The following is a 22071-nucleotide window of genomic DNA, read 5'->3' as shown; positions in this document are numbered from 1 at the left end:
TCATACTTCTGACAATGGCACTTTAAAAATAGAGCTGTCTGTTTCTATCACTTTTGCTGCCACTGTGTGTGTGTGTTCCTGTGTGTGTTCCTGTGTGTGTGTGTGTGTGTGTGTGTGTGTGTGTGTGTGTGTGTGTGGGGGGGGGGGGGGTGCTCTGGGGCTGTCTGGAGAAAAGGGCACAGCTGTACTCTGTATTCCCTGTTTAGACTGACCTACATACAATACCCCCAGTAGGGCTTCACCAGGCTGTGTGTGTGTGTGAGCGTGCGCGTGCGTCACAGCTGTGTGTTAACTCCTGGGTCCCTTTGAACTTTTCGAATAAACTTTTTTTTATTTGTGTCTCAGTCCTTCTACCACCCTGACCCCAGAATAGAACCCAGTAGAGTACAGTAAAGTCCAATCAAATAGAATATAAAATAAAGTAGAGTAGCGTAGAGCAGAACCAGACCTGACTAAACTAGACCAGACCCAGACCAGAACCAGACCCAGACCAGAACCAGAGCAGACCCAGAGCAGACCAGAGCAGACCAGACCAGGTGTCCTGTCCGTTAACTCAGTGTTGCCAAGGGCAGCAGAACACAGTGATGTTCATCTCAGCAGTTTGATGTTCTGTGAGATGAGACCCTGTTGCATCCTTGATTGTAGACCTTCTCGAAAGATGTGTGTGTGTTCTAGGCGTGTGTGTGTGTTGTAGGCGTGTGTTCTAGGTGTGTGTGTGTGTGTGTTCTAGGCGTGTGTGTTCTAGGCGTGTATGTGTGTTGTAGGCGTGTGTTCTAGGCGTGTGTGTTCTAGGCGTGTGTAAAGCCTTCCTGTCACAACACTTCCTCCTGTTCTACATTCATTACCAGATGTCCTCTGGGAGAGTTTATTCTACCAGAGTCATGGTGTCGTTTGATTACTCTCTCTAACATGGGCTTGTGTGTGTGTGTGCAGGTCCGGGCGGGAGGGTTCGAGTACTCCCCAGGCTCGCTCCAGATCTACTCTGACAGCCTCCTCACCCTGCCCGCCATCGTCGGCATCGGAGGGGGCGGCGGCCTGCTCCTATTGGTCATCATCGCCGTGTTGATAGCCTATAAGAGGAAGTCCCGTGACGCGGACCGCACCCTGAAGCGTCTCCAGATGCAGATGGACAGTCTGGAGTCCAGGGTGGCACTGGAGTGCAAGGAGGGTGAGAGGCCCTGCTCTGTACCCCCACACTACCCTGTCTGTCTCTCTCTATCCCCACACTACCCTGTCTCTCTCTCTACCCCCACACTACCCTGTCTGTCTCTCTCTACCCCCACACTACCCTGTCTGTCTCTCTCTATCCCCACACTACCCTGTCTCTCTCTCTCTACCCCCACACTACCCTGTCTCTCTCTCTCTCTACCCCCACACTACCCTGTCTCTCTCTCTACCCCCACACTACCCTGTCTGTCTCTCTCTACCCCCACACTACCCTGTCTCTCTCTCTCTACCCCCACACTACCCTGTCTCTCTCTCTCTACCCCCACACTACCCTGTCTCTCTCTCTACCCCCACACTACCCTGTCTGTCTCTCTCTACCCCCACACTACCCTGTCTCTCTCTCTCTACCCCCACACTACCCTGTCTGTCTCTCTGTACCCCCACACTACCCTGTCTGTCTCTCTCTATCCCCACACTACCCTGTCTGTCTCTCTCTATCCCCACACTCCCCTGTCTGTCTCTCTCTACCCCCACACTACCCTGTCTGTCTCTCTCTACCCCCACACTACCCTGTCTCTCTCTCTCTATCCCCACACTACCCTGTCTCTCTCTCTCTACCCCCACACTACCCTGTCTGTCTCTCTCTACCCCCACACTACCCTGTCTGTCTCTCTGTACCCCCACACTACCCTGTCTGTCTCTCTCTATCTCCACACTACCCTGTCTGTCTCTCTGTATCCCCACACTACCCTGTCTGTCTCTCTCTACCCCCACACTACCCTGTCTCTCTCTCTATCTCCACACTACCCTGTCTCTCTCTCTACCCCCACACTACCCTGTCTGTCTCTCTCTACCCCCACACTACCCTGTCTGTCTCTCTCTCTACCCCTACACTACCCTGTCTCTCTCTCTCTATCCCCACACTACCCTGTATCTCACTCCCCCTCTTTCTCTCTCCCTCTCCCACCCCCTTCTCTGTCTCATTGAAGATATGTCTCTGCTCTGTCCAGTTGTCATGGTAACAGGTCGCTGAGGATGCAGGGGTTGCTCATCTCGTTTGGCAGAAACTACCGTGTGTGTGTGTGTATTTTTGAATGTGTCTCTGTGTTTGGGTGTGTGTGTGTGGGGGGGTATTTTTGGGTGTGTTTATAGGTGTGTGTGTGTGTGTCTGCTTGCTTGTAGGTGTGTTTGTGTGTGTCTGCTTGTAGGTGTGTGTGTGTCTGCTTGTAGGTGTGTGTGTGTGTGTGTGTGTGTGCGTGTGTGTGCAGAGGGGCCAGGTTGCCTACTGAGAGACAGACAGATGCTGACTAATAGGCCATTATCTCTGTCTGTCCACCCTGGGGTCAACACCTTGTCAGTCCACACACACACGCACACACACACAAACCACCTTTCATCACAGCTTGACGGATGGAGGGATGTGGAGGACGAGGCTGGCAGGGAGAGGAGGAAGAGGGAGAGTGTTTGGCTAGCCCCACAGGTGTGTGTGTGTGTGTGTGTGTGTGTGTGTGTGTCAGTGTGTGGTGTGTATGTATCAGTAGTTAGGGCCCTGTAGGAATGCATACAAATGCTTGTTCACAGGAAATTAAGTGTGTCCCTGACTCCGCCTCTTCCCCTCCTCTCCTGCTGGAGCCCCAGCTGGAATAATGAGACAGACAGACAGACAGACAGACAGGCTGGCAGACAGACAGACAGGCTGGCAGACAGGCAGACAGGCAGACAGGCAGGCAGGCAGGCAGGCAGGCAGGCAGGCACACAGGCTGACAGGCAGACAGACAGACAGACAGACAGACAGACAGGCTGGCAGGCAGGCAGGCAGGCAGGCAGGCAGACAGACAGACAGGCTGGCAGGCAGACAGGCACACAGGCAGACTGACAGGCGGACTGACAGGCAGGCAGGCAGGTAGGTAGATAGGTAACACTGACTGGCTGACTGACTGACTGACATACAGGGAGACAGTTGTCTTCCCAGTAGAGCAGACAGACATTCTACTCTGAGTAAACCAGTAGACAGACAGGCAGGCAGACAGACAGTTGTCTTCCCAGTAGAGCAGACAGACATGCTACTCCCAGTAGACCAGTAGACAGACAAACAGACAGACAGGCAGGCAGGTAAGACTGACAGACAGACAATTGTCTTCCCAGTAGAGCAGACAGACAGTTGTCTTCCCAGTAGAGCAGACAGACATGCTACTCCCAGTAGAGCAGACAGACATGCTACTCCCAGTAGACCAGTAGACAGAAATGCTACTCCCAGTAGAGCAGACAGACATGCTACTCCCAGTAGACCAGTAGACAGACAGGGCATCAACAGCTGGAGGAAATGATCCATCGCTCTCTTATTAATTAACCACTCATGCAATTAATTGACTTTCTTTCCCATGAACTTTGTTTCCTCTCTTTCTTTTCTCTGTCTCTCTCCCTCCTCACCCTCACTCTCTCCCTCCCTCTCTCCCTCCTCACCCTCCTCACTTTCTCTCTCACTCTCTCCCTCCTCACCCTCCTCACTCTCTCTCACTCTCTCCCTCCTCACCCTCCTCACTCTCTCTATCTCCTCTCGCCCTCATCTCTTTTTACTTGCTATGTCTTTCCCCCTCTTTTTCTCTGTCTCTCCCTCCCTCTCTCTCCCCTCTGTATGTATATCTCTCTGTGTTTTGTGTTTCTACTCCCACATGATTCAACAAGTATAAATGGTATTCATAGAAACACAGCAGACTACACTATTCACATTCTAATTGTCTTTCTCCATGAAGTCAATTAGTCTTGAGGCTGTCTATTATAATGTTGCCTGTCTGTCTGTCTGTCTGCCTGTCTGTCTACCAGTCCGTCTATCGTGTGTCTACCTGTCTGTCTGTGATCCTGTCTCTCTTTCTTCCTAGGTATATCTCATAGGTCTACCTGTCTGTCTGTGATCCTGTCTCTCTGTCTTCCTAGGTATATCTCATAGGTCTACCTGTCTGTCTGTATGTCCAGCCAGGTACATCAGTTGACCGTGTGTGTATGTGTGTGTCCAGCGTTTGCAGAGCTCCAGACAGATATCCACGAGCTGACCCAGGAGCTGGACGGTGCTGGGATTCCCTTCCTGGAGTACCGGACCTACGCTATGAGAGTTCTGTTCCCTGGGATCGAGGAACACCCGGTTCTGAAGGAGATGGAGGTACGGGTCAGTACACCTCAGAACCACTTAACTAACACGCCTCAGAACCATTTAACTAACACACATCAGAACCACTTAACTAACACACCTCAAAACCACTTAACTAACACACCTCAGAACCACTTAATTAACACACCTCAAAACCACTTAACTAACACACCTCAGAACCACTTAACTAACACACCTCAGAACCACTTAACTAACACACCTCAGAACCACTTAACTAACACAGGAGAGAATAGAAACAGGACAAGGGTATCTAGACGTCACAGGAAACCCAAACTCCCATGGTTCCTCCTGTGTGTCCTAGGTCCAGGCCAACGTTGAGAAGGCCCTCACGCTGTTCGGCCAGCTGCTGACCAAGAAGCACTTCCTGTTGACCTTCATCCGAACCCTGGAGGCGCAGCGCTCCTTCTCCATGCGTGACCGTGGCAATGTGGCGTCGCTGATCATGACGGCGCTGCAGGGAGAGATGGAGTATGCCACAGGCGTCCTCAAACAGCTGCTCTCTGACCTCATCGACAAGAACCTGGAGAGCAAGAACCACCCCAAGCTACTGCTCAGGAGGTACACACACACACACTCCGTAAACACACACATGCACCCACATACTGCAGTGCAGAAAAGATGGAGGAGTAAGGAGGGGTATGGGAGGGGGACGAGAAGGGAGAGGAGGAGGAGGGGTATGGGAGGGGGAGGAGGGGGGAGAGGGAGGGGTATGGGAGGGGAAGGAGGAGGGAGAGGAGGAGGAGGGAAGGGTATGGGAGGGGGAGAGGTATGGGAGGGGGTGGAGGAGGGGGAAGAGGAGGGAGAGGAGGAGGGAGGGGTATGGCAGGGGGAGGGAGGGGTATGGGAGGGGGAGGAGGAGGGAGAGGAGGAGGGAGGGGTATGGGAGGGGGAGGAGGAGGGAGAGGAGGAGGGAGGGGTATGGGAGGGGGAGGAGGAGGGAGAGGAGCAGGAGGGAGGGGTATGGGAGGGGGAGGAGGAGGGAGGGGGATGAGGAGGGAGGGGTATGGGAGGGGGAGGAGGAGGGAGGGGTATGGGAAGGGGAGGAGGAGGGAGGGGTATGGGAAGGGGAGGAGGAGGGAGGGGTATGGGAGGGGGAGGAGGGAGAGGAGCAGGAGGGACGGGTATGGCAGGGGGAGGAGGAGGGAGAGGAGGAGGAGGGAGGGGTATGGGAGGGGGAGTAGGAGGGAGGGGGAGGAGGAGGGAGGGGTATGGCAGGGGGAGGAGGAGGGAGGGATATGGAAAGGGGAGGAAGGGGAAGGACGAGGAGACCGTTAGCCCAGGTTAGACTTCCACCAGGGAAAATACACAGCCTATTAATTACACCAGATCCTAATTAGGCTTAGTTAGAGGCGGCCATCTTCCTTCAGGTCTTCGTTAAGGCCACAGGTTTGCTATTAAGTTCCCCAATTATGCAAAACCGTCATGTTTATAAAGACGATTTGGGTTTGGGTAATTAACGTGTGTTTGTTTTAAGGCTCTGTCTCCTGCATATGTTAATGCCTCAGTGTGACGTCCAGGTCAGGCAGCCGGTCACAGAACAAAACAAACAACCCCTCTTCTAAAACTGACTTTTTTTGCAGTTTTTGACTTGTTTCCTCTTCCTGTTTCTGCAGGACGGAGTCTGTGGCTGAGAAAATGCTCACTAACTGGTTCACCTTCCTTTTATATAAGTTCCTGAAGGTGAGAACTCACACCTGTCTACACTCTCTCTCTTCCCTCTGTCTCTCTCTCCCTCTCATCCGCTCTCTTTCTCTCTCCATCACCTTTTCTCTCCATCTCATTAGCTTGCTTTTCTACCTCTGTCTCGTCTCTCTCTCTGTCTCGTCTCTCTCTTTATCTCCATCTCTGTCTCTCTATCTCCATCTCTGTCTCTCTCTCTCTCCATCTCTGTCTCTCATTAGCTATCTGATCTAGCTCTCTGTCTGTGACTGACTGCTCTCGCCTGCGGTCATTAGCTTCCCCAGGGGTGTGGTGTCTGGCTGCCTGCCCCTCTCTCTCCCTTCATCCCTTTCCCTCCCTCCATCTATCCCTCTCTCCATCCCTTTCCCCCTCCATCCATCCCTCCCTCCCTCTCCCTCCACCCCTCTCTCTCTGTCTCCCTCCCTCCATCCCTCTCCCCCTCCATCCATCCCTCCCTCCCTCTCCCTCCACCCCTCTCTCTCTGTCTCCCTCCCTCCATCCCTCTCTCCATCCCTCTCCCCCTCCATCCATCCCTCCCTCCCTCTCCCTCCACCCCTCTCTCTCTGTCTCCCTCCCTCCATCCCTCTCTCCATCCCTCACTCTCTCCCCCTCCACCCATCCCTCCCTCCCTCTCCCTCCACCCCTCTCTCTCTCTCTCCCTTCCTCCATCCCTCACTCTCTCTCCATCCATCCCTCCCTCCCTCCCTCTCCCTCCACCCCTCATTCTCTATCCCTCACTCTCTCCCTCCACCCATCCCTCCCTCTCCCTCCACCCCTCTCTCTCTCACTCCCTCCATCCCTCTCTCCATCCCTTACCTTCTCCCCCTCCATCCATCCCTCCCTCTCCCTCCACCCCTCTCTCTCTCCCTCCCTCCCTCACCCCCCTCTCTCCCTCTCTCCGTCCACCCCTCCGTCTCCTCCCTGCTCCCTAGCTCCTTGTAGGAAATTGGACAATTAGACCCTAATGAAGCTAGGATGTGAAATTAAAGATAATTTTACAGACAAGCATGTTGTGGAGAGCAGATGAGAGGGGGATTGGATGAAAAGAGAGAACAAGGCCTAGGAAGAGAGGAGAGGAAAGTAGAAAAAAGGGATGGAGAAATAAGATGGTATTAGGAAGAGAGAATAGAAGGCACGAGAAGGAGGAGGAGGAGAGAGGAAGGGATGAGGAGAGGGGAAGGGAGGAGGAGGAGAGACAGGAGGAGGAGAGAGGAAGGGAGGAGGAGAGGGGAAGGGAGGAGGAGGAGAGACAGGAGGAGGAGAGAGGAAGGGAGGAGGAGAGAGGAAGGGAGGAGGAGGAGAGACAGGAGGAGGAGAGAGGAAGGAAGGAGGAGGAGAGAGGAAGGGAGGAGGAGAGAGGAAGGGAGGAGGAGGAGAGAGGAAGGGAGGAGGAGGAGAGACAGGAGGAGGATAGAGGAAGGGAGGAGGAGGAGAGACAGGTGGAGGAGAGAGGAAGGGAGGAGGAGAGAGGAAGGGAGGAGGAGGAGAGAGGAAGGGAGGAGGAGAGAGGAAGGGAGGAGGAGGAGAGACAGGAGGAGGAGAGAGGAAGGGAGGAGGAGAGACTGATGGATGTGTCCTCGTTAGCTGGCTTTTGCTTAATGAGGGCAAATGCTAACAAGATAAACTAACCCTAACAAGATACTTCAAACATGCAGGAGGAGAGAGGAGGAGGACAGAGGAGGAGGAGAGAGGAGGAGAGAGAGGGGTGAAGGAAAGGACTGAGAAGGGCGGAGGAGGAGAAGAAAGACATCTCTGTTTGTGTGAAACTAAAGGTTTTCTCTTCCTTGTCCTTCCGTGGTGTGTGTGTGTGTCCAGGAGTGTGCAGGAGAGCCTCTCTTCATGCTGTACTGTGCCATCAAGCAGCAGATGGAAAAGGGTCCTATAGACGCCATCACCGGAGAGGCCCGCTACTCCCTCAGCGAGGACAAGCTCATACGACAGCAGATCGACTACAAGACCCTGGTGAGACACACACACACACAGGCACATGCTAACACATACCCAGACACACACAGGCACACATACACACAATCAAAAAACACACAAAATCAAACCCACAATAAACCCCCCTCCCACCCCTCACCCCCAGACGCTCCACTGTGTGAACCCGGAGAGCGAGAGTGCGTCGGAGGTGACAGTGAAGGGACTCAACTGTGACACCATCACCCAGGTGAAGGAGAAGCTGCTGGACGCCGTCTACAAGGGCAGTCCTTACTCTCAGAGACCCAAGACCACCGACATGGACCTGGGTGAGGGACTGTCTGTCTGTCTGTCTGTGTGTGTGTGTGTGTGTGTGTGTGTGTGTGTGTGTGTGGTGTTTGTGGATGGAATTGTGTGTTAACGTGTGTGTGTGTGTGTGTGTGAGGTGTTTGTGGATGGAATTGTGTGTTAACGTGTGTGTGTGTGTTCAGAGTGGCGTCAGGGACGCTTGGCTAGGATCATCCTACAGGATGAAGATGTCACCACCAAGATAGACAACGACTGGAAGAGACTCAATACACTGGCTCACTATCAGGTCAGCTCACACACACACACACACACACACACCCTCACACACAGGCTCATTAGCAGGTCAGCACACACACACGGTCTGAGTGTGTGTGGTCTCTTCAGGTGACAGATGGGTCGGTGATTGCTCTGGTACCAAAGCAGAACTCAGCCTACAACATCTCCAACTCCTCCACCTTCACCAAGAGCCTCAGCAGATACGGTAACAACTATCGCCTGTACTACCGCCTGTACCCCACCCCTGACTCTACTACTGCCTGTACTCTACCCCTGACTCTACTACCGACTGTACTCTACCCCTGACTCTACTACCGACTGTACTCTACCCCTGACTCTACTACTGCCTGTACTCTACCCCTGACTCTACTACCGACTGTACTCTACCCCTGACTATACTACCGACTGTCCTCAACCCCTGACTATACTACCGACTGTACTCTACCCCTGACTCTACTACCGACTGTACTCTACCCCTGACTATACTACCGACTGTACTCCACCCCTGACTCTACTACTGCCTGTACTCTACCCCTGACTCTACTACCGACTGTACTCTACCCCTGACTATACTACCGACTGTCCTCAACCCCTGACTATACTACCGACTGTACTCTACCCCTGACTATACTACCGACTGTACTCCACCCCTGACTATACTACCGACTGTACTCTACCCCTGACTATACTACCGACTGTACTCTACCCCTGACTCTACTACCGACTGTACTCTACCCCTGACTATACTACCGACTATACTCCACCCCTGACTATACTACCGACTGTACTCTACCCCTGACTCTACTACCGACTGTACTCTACCCCTGACTATACTACCGACTGTACTCTACCCCTGACTATACTACCGACTATACTCCACCCCTGACTATACTACCGACTGTACTCCACCCCTGACTATACTACCGACTGTACTCCACCCCTGACTATACTACCGACTGTACTCCACCCCTGACTATACTACCGACTATACTCCACCCCTGACTATACTACCGACTGTACTCCACCCCTGACTATACTACCGACTATACTCCACCCCTGACTATACTACCGACTGTACTCCACCCCTGACTATACTACCGACTGTACTCCACCCCTGACTATACTACCGACTGTACTCCACCCCTGACTATACTACCGACTGTACTCCACCCCTGACTATACTACCGACTATACTCCACCCCTGACTATACTACCGACTGTACTCCACCCCTGACTCTACTACTGCCTGTACTCTACCCCTGACTCTACTACCGACTGTACTCCACCCCTGACTATACTACCGACTGTCCTCAACCCCTGACTATACTACCGACTGTACTCTACCCCTGACTATACTACCGACTGTACTCCACCCCTGACTATACTACCGACTGTACTCCACCCCTGACTATACTACCGACTATACTCCACCCCTGACTATACTACCGACTGTACTCCACCCCTGACTATACTACCGACTGTACTCCACCCCTGACTATACTACCGACTGTACTCCACCCCTGACTATACTACCGACTGTACTCCACCCCTGACTATACTACCGACTGTACTCCACCCCTGACTATACTACCGACTGTACTCCACCCCTGACTATACTACCGACTGTACTCCACCCCTGACTATACTACCGACTGTACTCCACCCCTGACTATACTACCGACTGTACTCCACCCCTGACTATACTACCGACTGTACTCCACCCCTGACTATACTACCGACTATACTCCACCCCTGACTATACTACCGACTGTACTCCACCCCTGACTATACTACCGACTGTACTCCACCCCTGACTATACTACCGACTGTACTCCACCCCTGACTATACTACCGACTGTACTCCACCCCTGACTATACTACCGACTGTACTCCACCCCTGACTATACTACCGACTGTACTCCACCCCTGACTATACTACCGACTATACTCCACCCCTGACTATACTACCGACTGTACTCCACCCCTGACTATACTACCGACTGTACTCCACCCCTGACTATACTACCGACTATACTCCACCCCTGACTATACTACCGACTATACTCCACCCCTGACTATACTACCGACTGTACTCCACCCCTGACTATACTACCGACTATACTCCACCCCTGACTATACTACCGACTATACTCCACCCCTGACTATACTACCGACTATACTCCACCCCTGACTATACTACCGACTGTACTCCACCCCTGACTATACTACCGACTATACTCCACCCCTGACTATACTACCGACTGTACTCCACCCCTGACTATACTACCGACTGTACTCCACCCCTGACTATACTACCGACTATACTCCACCCCTGACTATACTACCGACTGTACTCCACCCCTGACTATACTACCGACTATACTCCACCCCTGACTATACTACCGACTATACTCCACCCCTGACTATACTACCGACTATACTCCACCCCTGACTATACTACCGACTATACTCCACCCCTGACTATACTACCGACTATACTCCACCCCTGACTATACTCTATACTCACCACTATACAGCACTAACTAGTTTTCTAATCTAGTTTCCCCCCCCCCTCAGAGAGCATGTTGCGGACAGCCAGCAGCCCAGACAGCCTGCGTTCTCGCACGCCCATGATCACCCCCGACCTGGAGAGCGGCACCAAGCTGTGGCACCTGGTGAAGAACCACGACCACACCGACCAGCGCGAGGGAGACCGCGGCAGCAAGATGGTCTCCGAGATCTACCTGACCCGCCTGCTGGCCACCAAGGTACCCATGGAGGAGGAGGGGAGGGGTGGGGGAGAGAGGACAGGAAGAGTTCACCAGGAGACAGGTCATTTGTTTTGGATGAGACTGCTGGGTGAGCCAGATGCACACAGACTAATGGAATCTCCAGCATTTCCAGCAGGCTGTCTGTCTGTCTGTCCCAGAAAGACATATCTGGGGTTTCTACTTCAGTATTTATTACCTGTCTGTCTGTCTTCTCTTTCTGGCTATCTTTGTATTTCCCCATCTCCTTATATGTTATTGTCTATGCCTCTGATATTCTGTGATTTTAAATACAGGGCAAAATACAATGTGTGACATAGGAATGAATCCAATTATCTTGTTTCATTACTGTGATCTGTGTGATTGGATGAGAGGGCTGTCAGTCATGTCCCTCTCTCCCTCCCCGTATCTGTGATCTGTGTGATTGGATGAGAGGGCTGTCAGTCATGTCCCTCTCTCCCTCCCCGTATCTGTGATCTGTGTGATTGGATGAGAGGGCTGTCAGTCATGTCCCTCGCTCCCTCCCCGTATCTGTCCCTACCTCCTAATCTTTTCTCCCTCGCTCTCTCCCCCCTTCTCTCTCTCTCATTCCCCCATCTATCCCTACCTCTCGTCTTCTCTCCCTCCCCTCCTTCCTCTCCCCCTGTCTCCCTTCCCATAATGGGTGACACACCACGCCCTCTCGAGGTTAACAGCTTTAAAGTCCTCAAGCCTGTTGTTGTTCCTCCTGCCCACCAGGGGACGCTGCAGAAGTTTGTGGACGACCTGTTTGAGACCATCTTCAGCACGGCACACCGGGGCAGCGCCCTCCCGCTCGCCATCAAGTACATGTTCGACTTCCTGGACGAACAGGCGGACAAACACAGCATCACCGACTCTGACGTGAGGCACACCTGGAAGAGCAACTGGTGAGGCACTGTGTGTGTTGGGCTGGGGTGTGTGTGTTGGGCTGGGGTGTGTGTGTTGGGCTGGGGTGTGTGTGTTGGGTTGGGGTGTGTGTGTTGGGCTGGGGTGTGTGTGGTGATATTGTTCAGTTGAGTGGTGAGGCACTGTGTGTGTTGGGCTGGGGTGTGTGTGTTGATATTGTTCAGTTGAGTGTGTGTGTGTTTATATGATTTGATTGTCCACGATGTTGCATTTGTTCTCATAATTAATCTATTCCTCCCTCCCTCTTGGTCTCACTTTTGAATATCTCTCTCCTCCTCTCTCCCTCCCTCCTCTCTCCCTCCCTCCTCTCTCCCTCCCTCCTCTCTCCTCCCTCCCTCCCTCCCTCCCTCCCCCTCCCTCCTCTCTCCCTCCCTCCCTCCCTCCCTCCCTCCTCTCTCCCTCCCTCCAGCCTTCCTCTGAGTTCTGGGTGAACGTGATCAAGAACCCCCAGTTTGTGTTCGACATCCACAAGAGCAGCATCACGGACGCCTGTCTGTCGGTGGTGGCCCAGACCTTCATGGACTCCTGCTCCACCTCGGAGCACAAGCTGGGCAAGGACTCCCCCTCCAACAAGCTGCTCTACGCCAAGGACATCCCCAACTACAAGAGCTGGGTGGAGAGGTGAGGGCAGACACATCTAATACACCCTCGGATAAGCTTAATGACATCCCCAACTACAAGAGCTGGGTGGAGAGGTGAGGGCAGACACATCTAATACACCCTCGGATAAGCTTAATGACATCCCCAACTACAAGAGCTGGGTGAGGGCTTCCAAGTGTAACCACCCCTCTGAGCTAGGTGGAGATGTGCGGGCTGTTAAATCTAACAGACCCTCAGACGAGTTTTCTTTTCATGTGTTTTGCAGGCTGGAAAGGCATAGCTGCAGGCTGGCTGTCTTACTGGCTGACTTCCTGTATTAAAGCTGTGTTGTGCGAGTGTTCTCTGTTTAGCCCCACTGAGAACCATTCAGCTGCAGAATGTACAACCAAAGCACTCATCAAAAAATACTAACCAGATAAGAGACCATCAGATGATGCAGATGCTGTCTGTGTTTATGAAACATGGTGGTGTCATAACAACTTGAATAAAATCAAGTATCCCCCCTCTCTCCCTCCTTTTCCCCTCCCTCACTCTCCCCCCTTCTCTCTCCCTCAACCCTTCCCTCCGTAACCCTCTCACTCCCCCTCTCCCCCACCTCTCCCTCCTTCCTTCTCTTCCTCTCCCCCCCTCTCTCCAGGTACTACTCAGACATCTCCAGGATGCCAGTCATCAGTGATCAGGACATGAGTGCGTACCTGGCTGAACAGTCTCGCCTGCACCTGAGCCAGTTCAACAGCATGAGCGCCCTGCATGAGATCTACTCCTACGTAGCCAAGTACAAGGATGAGGTGAGGACCCAGGACTCCCTTCCTCTCCTCCCCCTTTCCTCTCCTCCCCTTCCTCTCCTCCCCCTTCATCTCCTCCCCCTTCCTCTCCTATACAACCCGCCTCCCCCTTCCTCACCTCCTCTCCTCCAATCCCCTCTTCTCTCCTCCAGTGAGAGCTCTCAGCCATTAAGAGTTCTCATGAGTGTGTGTGTGTGTGAAAGAAGGTTGTACAGCTCTGCTATTGTGTGTGTGTGTGTGGGTTGTACAGGTCTGAGTGTGTGTGTGTGTGTGTGTGTGGGAGAGGGTTGTTCAACTCTGATGTGTGTGTGTGTGTGTGTGTGTGTGAGAGAGAGAGAGAGAGAGAGAGAGAGAGAGAGAGAGAGAGAGAGAGTGAGAGGGTTGTGTGTGTGTGTATGTGTGAGAGAGAGGGTTGTACAGCTGGCTGTATTCAAGCAGAGGTTCCCCTTCATTAGAAGGTATTGTAATATATATATATATATATATTATCCAGATGTAGACAGCTGCAGGTCCCCCACGCCTCCCTGCTCTCGCCATTATCACTCTCACACACACACACACTTAGACACACACACAGAGCTGTACAACCCTCGCACACACTCTCTCTCTCTCTCTCTCTCTCTCTCTCTCTCTCTCTCTCTCTCTCTCTCTCTCTCTCTCTCTCTCTCTCTCTCTCTCTCTCTCTCACACATACACACACACATCAGACATGCATATGTGCACACACACCAAAGATGTGACACACACGCACACACAGTAACACCCAATTATACTCCCTTCCACATGGCCCTCTAAAAGCCCCACGTCTCTGCTCATCAGCCTCTCCTCCTCCCTCCTCCCTCCTCCCTCCTCCCTCCTCCCTCCTCCCTCCCTCCCTCCTCCCTCCTCCCTCCTCCCTCCTCCCTCCCTCCCTCCTCCCTCCCTCCCTCCCTCCCTCCTCCCTCCCTCCCTCCCTCCCTCCCTCCCTCCCTCCTCCCTCCCTCCCTCCCTCCCTCCTCCCTCCTCCCTCCTCCCTCCCTCCCTCCTCTCTCCTCCCTCCCTCCCTCCCTCCTCCCTCCCTCCCTCCTCTCTCCTCCCTCCTCCCTCCTCCCTTCCTCCCTCCTCCCTCCCTCCTCCCTCCTCTCTCCTCCCTCCTCTACATGACTGTATTTATCCCTCTACCGTGCAGCCTGTTATAACAAGTACTCTTTCTCTCTCTTCTCCCCCCTGTCTCTCTATTTCTCCTTCCACCTCCCTCCTTCCCCCTCTCTCTATCTCTCTCTGCCCTCCCGCTTCCTTCCTCCCTCTCTCTCTGCTCTCCTTCCCCCTCTCTTTGCCCTCTCTCTCTCTGCCCTCCCCTTCTCTCTCTGCCCTCCCCCTCCCTCCCCCTCTCTCCAGCTTCTGTCAGGGCTTCAGAAGGATGACCAGTCTCGCAGACAGAGGCTACGGAGCAAGCTGGAACAGGTCATAGACACCATGAACCTGTCTAGCTGAGCGTCAGCCAATCACAGAGACCCCTAACTCCAACACCACGCTGAAGGACTGCAGCGACACAGGAAGCAGACCACTGGAGACACCACAGACAGATACACACAGAGTTTTGACCTGGCCCGACCTGGCCTGGTCTGGCCTGGCCTGGCCTGGTCTGGCCCTCACATATCTACACATCTAGACTAGAGCTGACAATCCTTCCGGTACCAAACACCCATGAAAGGTGTTGAACCCAGAGCCTTCAGGTAACTACAGCCAAACACCTGAGACCCCCCACTTCTCCCAGGACTAGACCTGAACACCACCTGCTGTAGGTACCAGGACTAGACCTGAACACCACCTGCTGTAGGTACCAGGACTAGACCTGAACACCTCCTGCTGTAGGTACCAGGACTAGACCTGAACACCTCCTGCTGTAGGTACCAGGACTAGACCTGAACACCACCTGCTGTAGGTACCAGGACTAGACCTGAACACCACCTGCTGTAGGTACCAGGACTAGACCTGAACACCTCCTGGTAACAATACATCTACACACCCAGGACTAGACCTGAACACCACCTGCTGTAGTTACCAGGACTAGACCTGAACACCACCTGCTGTAGGTACCAGGACTAGACCTGAACACCTCCTGCTGTAGGTACCAGGACTAGACCTGAACACCACCTGCTGTAGGTACCAGGACTAGACCTGAACACCTCCTGCTGTAGGTACCAGGACTAGACCTGAACACCTCCTGGTAACAATACATCTACACACCCAGGACTAGACCTGAACACCACCTGCTGTAGTTACCAGGACTAGACCTGATCACCACCTGCTGTAGGTACCAGGACTAGACCTGATCCCCACCTGCTGTAGGTACCAGGACTAGACCTGAACACCTCCTGCTGTAGGTACCAGGACTAGACCTGAACACCTCCTGCTGCAGGTACCAGGACTAGACCTGAACACCTCCTGGTAACAATACATCTACACACCCAGGGCTAGACCTGATCACCACCTGGAGTCTACACACCTTCTAAGGCTAGCCCAGAGCTGTGCTCCTGCTGGTACCTGTGTGTGTGTGTGTGTGAACGTGGGGGGGGGGGGGGTAGATACAGACCCAACACTGAGGAGGAGGAAGAGGTGGGGGTGTCGATGAACTAAAGGACTCCAGAGTATTTCCCCCACCCCCCCGTCCAACGCCCCCACCCTTCCAGATCAACAGACATTTTCCTGTTACCAGGGTAACCAGTGACTCTCGTGGATGTTTTTGGTTGTCCTGATTTCAAGTTTAGTTTTTTTTCAAATGTCCTTAATTTTTTTATTATTAATTTTGCCGTTTTATTCAACTGCCTACCCCCCTCCAGTGCCCTGCCACTTGTGTCACTGCTGAATTTGCACAATTTACTAAAAAAAAAGCTACATCAAAAGAAGAGGATATATGAATATATATAGATATATAAATACAACTTCATTTTTAAACAAACTTATGAAAATATAGTTAAAAACATTTTCCTTTTTCATGTACAAAGTACTTTGAGAAAAGGATTTGATATTTCAAAGATGAGGAGGACATGTTTGGTGCCATGTTTGATTTGAATGTTGTTTAGTGCAAATACTTTTTTTCTCTTTCGATGAAATGTTGTTACATCTAGTGACTAAATCTGAGCTTAAAACAGTAGTTCAGTTAAGAAAAAAGAAAAAAGAAGAAAAAAAAGATTAGAAACAAATCAACCGAAGACTGTCTTTTATTTCTTCCAGTCCAGAGAGGGTGAACTCAGTCAATACTTTACCTGATAAATGATGTATAAAGATCTTCGTGTCAGAAACAATCAACTCCTGTTTCACCTGGACCTTCTAGTACACAAGGAGAGTTCCATAGAACACTTAGAAGGCCTGGGTACAGAGTTCCATAGAACACTTAGAAGGCCTGAGTACAGAGTTCTATAGAACACTTAGAAAGCCCGGGTACAGAGTTCCATAGAACACTTAGAAAGCCCGCGTACAGAGTTCCATAGAACACTTAGAAGGCCTGAGTACAGAGTTCTATAGAACACTTACAACACTCACGGTATTTTCCACAGTTCCAGAAGTTTTCAAAAGAACAGAAGTTCTCTGTGATGTAACAAACCATCTATGACAGGTCAAGGATCACCAAGGATGTCATCGTGACTCCAACTTGGTCTGTTATGTTAACGGAACAACAACCACTTCTTACTGCAAGTTCTTGTTAGCTATCAGAGCTGACACTCAACTCATCGTTATGTTAATGCGAAGATCCAGGTTTATCACGGCTGGGTCGTGGAAACAGGAGTCTCTTTCTCTCCTTTTCCCTTTCTCCATCTCTCTTTCCCCCCTAATGTCTCTCTCCATCTTTCTTTCTTCCTAATCTCTCTCCATCTCTCTTTCCCCATCCCTCTCTTCGTAGTGGAGGGCTCTGAGCCAGGACCATCCTCCCTCTCTTCTCGAGGAGCAGGAGGAGGAGGTAGAATGACAAATGCAGAGATCTTTGAGTCCAGATGAGATCGTGACACAAACTCCTTATCTATCAAGGTTTCTAATGAGTGAAGACGTTTCCTTTTAAGATGCGCTACCTTTTCTTTTGTTCTTTTTTTCGTTGTCAGAAACTTGATCTCCTTTGTCCTTGTGTCTTTCTATGTGAATATTCCTCCTGGGTTCTGCCTCCCACACGGAACGCAGAACACGCCCCGCCCTGGGTTCTCCTGAGGTCCCCTCTACCAGGATAGACTCTGACTTTGGAACGTCTTTCTAAACACCTTTAAACAGTCCCGTCTTGAATCAGAGACGAGAGCAGGAACCAAACCAATAACCTGTTACCCTTCAATGCGATTGGCCGGTTTGTAGAAGGCGTGGTCTTGGGAAGGTCAACCCACCATTTGACACGAACGACAAGCAAAGCCCCTCCCGGTTCCTCATCTTTCCTGGTTGGGCTCCTCCCCCCTCTGTACAGCCAATCATCCGCCTCATCCGACAAATCCTTCCTGGTTCTCCACCTCCTCCGTTCTGTCATTGTGGCAGACAGACAGGCCGGCAGTTAGACAGACAGGCCGGCAGTTAGACAGCCAGGCCGGCAGTTAGACAGACAGGCCAGGCCGGCAGTTAGACAGACAGGCCAGGCCGGCAGTTAGACAGCCAGGCCGGCAGTTAGACAGACAGGCTGGCAGTTAGACAGACAGGCCGGCAGTTAGACAGACAGGCCGGCAGTTAGACAGCCAGGCCGGCAGGCTTTTTGGCAGGCAGACAGGCAGACTTTTTAGGCGACAGGCAGGTAGATAGTTGGGACAGCAGGCAGACGCAGACATACAGACAACTTTCTCTTTGCACCAAACCTTTACGCTTGTTCTCCTACCATGCTTTCCTCCCTCTCTCTTCCCCCTCTCTTCCCTCCTCCCTCTCTTACCTCTCCTCTTCCTCCTCCCCCCCCCCCCCCCCCGTGACCCGGCAATCACCCAGAATGCAACACCTGTCGAAAGCACCCACGCTAAAACCCAGGCCGTGCCGTCTTCATATCGCACAGATCCTCTCTCATCTCTCCGCCTCAGCAGGACCTCCTGATAACCTGCTTTCAGATGGAGTCAACCAGGACATGTGATCAAACATAGAATGCCTACACAACACACGCACACACACACACTCACACACTCCCTCAGTCAGAGAATTAAAAAAATATATAAATAAAAGAAAAGTGAAACTTAGAGTTTTAATGCCTGGAATCTGATACCTTTTTAAGAGTTTCAGAGTTGATATAACCTGTGACGGGTTGGTTGTTTCATGTTCATGTAAATATTCAGCTCTTTCCTATTTTGCAGATTTATTACGTGTAAATAGAGGGGCATACTGGAGAGATTAAACATGTTTTTATACATCTGACTTGTCAGTGTCTTCTTCCTGTTCCTGGTTTCTAATGAAGCATGTTTCACAGTGGAGAAGCTCCACTGTGGAAGGTGTTTCTGTGTTGGGGATGAAGATGATGAAGATGGTGGTGAGGATGGTGATGGTGGTGGTGATTATGATAATGGTGGTGATGGTGAAGATGGTGGTGGTGAAGATGAAGATAGTGGTGATGATGATGAAGATGGTGGTGGTGGTGAGGATGATGATGCTACTTTTGATGATGATGATGGTGGTGGTGAGTATTATGGTTGGTTGGTTGATGGTCTATTTTTATTGCTCTCTGTAAAACATTTTATTACCACTTTGAACACAAACAAATGATCACGTGACAGCAGTCTTCTGTTTCTTCAGCTGTACCTACACACACTCCCCTCTCCCACTCCCCCCACTCCCCTCCTTCCCCCCCCCCCCTGTCCCCCTCCCTCCCCTCTCCCTGGAGTGAGCAGGTGCCCTGGTCTCAGGGTATTGTACTCTACTGAAGAGGGGTCCTTCTCCAAACCAGTCACCCTCCGAGGCATCCATCAGCTTGCCTGCTCGATAACATTCCATCTGAGAGTTCTGATCCCGCCCCCGGGGCTCGGTCCAGCTTGACTGGCGGCTTATTCATCGAATGAGAAGTCCATTAGAATAACACAGGGGACAGGCCCGCCAACAGAGGAGATGCGACCTCTATTATACAGCCTGGGGGAGAGGGGGGTGAGTAGACAGCACATTCAGAGACTCAGGAGACGGGGGAGAGGGGGGAGGGGGGTGAGTAGACAGCAAATTCAGAGACTCTGGAGACGGGGGAGGGGAGGGGGACAGAGGGGTCTCAGTGCACCAGCTCTCATGTCCCTTTTTTTCCTTTCCTTGCCCTCTTTCCTTCTTCCCTGTCTCCTCTCTTCCCCATCTTTTCTTCTCCCTCCTTTCCTCTGCTCCACTCTCCTCTGCTCCTCTTTCCTCCTCTCTTCCTTCCTTTCCTCTGCTCCTCTCTCCTCCTCCCTCCTTTCCTCTGCTCCACTCTCCTCTGCTCCTCTCTCTTCCTCCCCTCCTTCCTTTCCTCTGCTCCACTCTCCTCTGCTCCTCTCTCTTCCTCTCCTTCCTTTCCTCTGCTCCACTCTCCTCCCTCCTTTCCTCTGCTCCGCTCTCCTCTCCTCCTCCCTCCTTTCCTCTGCTCCTCTCTCCTCCTCCTTCCTTTCCTCTACTCCACTCTCTTCTTGGCTTCAAACTGGGCAGTGGTTTACCCTGGACACCCTGCACACACACACACACACACAGACAGACCTACACACACACACATGTAGCGGGGTTTGCTCGTTTAAGATTAGCAATACTTAATTTATAATAAAGTATGTAGTTCTTGGGGGCACCACCTCTTATTTGTTAAAGGGACAGAGGAAACCTTATTGAATAATATTGAATAATAGCCTTCGTAATAATCAGTCCAATCTTAAGTAGTGAATTTCTATGAAAGTAGAGCAGATCAGATAACGTGAGGGATAACGCGAGTATTATAAACAATGATTTATTTAAGGAAATGTAATTATAATGAACAAATACCAGAGAAGTTATAGGTTAGTTGAGTTGAAAGTGAGTTGAGTTGAACTGTATACAGTAGGTCCTAAACTATGATGAGGGTTGGTACAAGATGGTAGGTTGAGAGCGCGTGGGGAGGGGGAAGGGAGAGAGAGAGATAGGCTTCTGGAGAACAATGGGAGAGTATGTTAACTAATCCTAACGAAAGTTAGGTTAAATCATTTGCAAACTAAAATCAAACGTAACAAATTAAATCACAATATGCCAATGTTCACAAGTAAGAAATTATAGCAATATCGCAGTTACTGTTGTCAGTTTGAAGAAGAAGAGTCAAAGTTCCGTTCGTCGTTGTCAAACGGTTAGAGCAAAGGAATCTTTCTTCAAGTTCCTAGTGGTCCAGTGAGTTGCTGATTGAGAAGGATAGGTCAGATGTGTCGCGAACACTTCCGGTGAATCCTTGCGAAAAAGCCCGTATTGCTTGTGCGTCGAGGTTTTATAATCCTTGAGAAAGGGGGGTATCCTTTTGGAGGTGAACTCTTTGATTGGTCAGTTACTCCCACCTGGGCGTCCATCCTGAGATTGACGTATGGGTGTGAAGTGGTTGATAACTTTCAGCTATTTCAAATGTCCATGTATTGCTTATACTTCAAAATATAACAATACAACATTAATAAATGGTTTAGTTTGTAGATTAGAATCATTTTGATATCAAGATTGACTGATTTATCATAACAGGAAAGGAAGTTACATTAAAACATCAAATTATATCAACACAGCATTAAAGGGAAAGCATACATTATAACACATCAACTACTGTCATTGAAATAGTGTCCATGAGCCATGTATTCCTTGAGAATATGTTTGTAAATCCAGAAAAGTTAGTTCTTCCTTAAAATCCTTTGTCTCCATACTGTAAGGCCATTTTGGTCTACCTTCTGACCCCATGCTGGGCCAGAAGCTTTGAAGCTCCTGCTCTGGAGATAAGGACAAGGGGGGAAACCCCCTTTCTCCTTGTCGGGGGTAGGGGAAAGGTGTGATGGTACGTGGTTTGTCTGTTGGCTCTGCTACACACACCTCTCCTGTGGAGAGATCTGTGAGAGGACACAGAGGGGGTCTTTGGTCTCTAAAGACTCCTCCTCTTCCTCCTCCTGCTGGACTCCCTGTGGCTGGTCTTGTCACAACAGGTACAATTACGAACACACACACACACATTTATACATACAGAGATACACGCACTAAGTTACACACGCATTTATACATACACACACAGATACTCACAGACAAACATGTTTATACTCACACACAAAGATACACACACACACACACACACTTACAGACTCGCTGGCTGGAGTTGGCCTTGACTCAGTAAGTATTCCCAGGTCATGAACAGTCATTGTTGTGAAAACTCTCCCCTTCTGTTGTGCCTCCTGGGGCTACACACACATATACACACACACAACACTATGCATGCACACACATATACACAAACACACACCCAGGTGCCATCTTACACACAAACGCGCACACACGAACACACCCCCATCCTGCTCCACAGACAGTGTCCAGAGACATGAGGACTGAGGGAGCC

General features: G+C 51.3%; 1 protein-coding gene across 1 annotated transcript in view; it reads left to right on the top strand.

The window, feature by feature from the left end:
- Positions 1–18941, top strand: part of LOC134019592 (plexin-A1-like) — a 32316-nt gene extending 13375 nt beyond the window's left edge. Inside the window, 14 exon segments of the mRNA XM_062460557.1 lie at positions 934–1168; positions 4182–4324; positions 4635–4891; positions 5947–6013; positions 7829–7975; positions 8103–8262; positions 8425–8528; positions 8627–8723; positions 11096–11286; positions 12025–12194; positions 12623–12630; positions 12633–12834; positions 13451–13601; positions 14976–18941. Of these exon segments, the coding sequence (XP_062316541.1) occupies positions 934–1168; positions 4182–4324; positions 4635–4891; positions 5947–6013; positions 7829–7975; positions 8103–8262; positions 8425–8528; positions 8627–8723; positions 11096–11286; positions 12025–12194; positions 12623–12630; positions 12633–12834; positions 13451–13601; positions 14976–15071 (2028 nt within the window). The 3' untranslated portion in view covers positions 15072–18941.
- Positions 18942–22071: the final 3130 nt, after the last annotated feature.

Source organism: Osmerus eperlanus, chromosome 4 (assembly GCF_963692335.1).
Source record: "Osmerus eperlanus chromosome 4, fOsmEpe2.1, whole genome shotgun sequence".
Classification (NCBI taxonomy): domain Eukaryota; kingdom Metazoa; phylum Chordata; class Actinopteri; order Osmeriformes; family Osmeridae; genus Osmerus; species Osmerus eperlanus.
The sequence above is the reverse complement of the archived record's forward strand: the minus strand, read 5'-3'. Positions and strand labels throughout refer to the sequence as shown.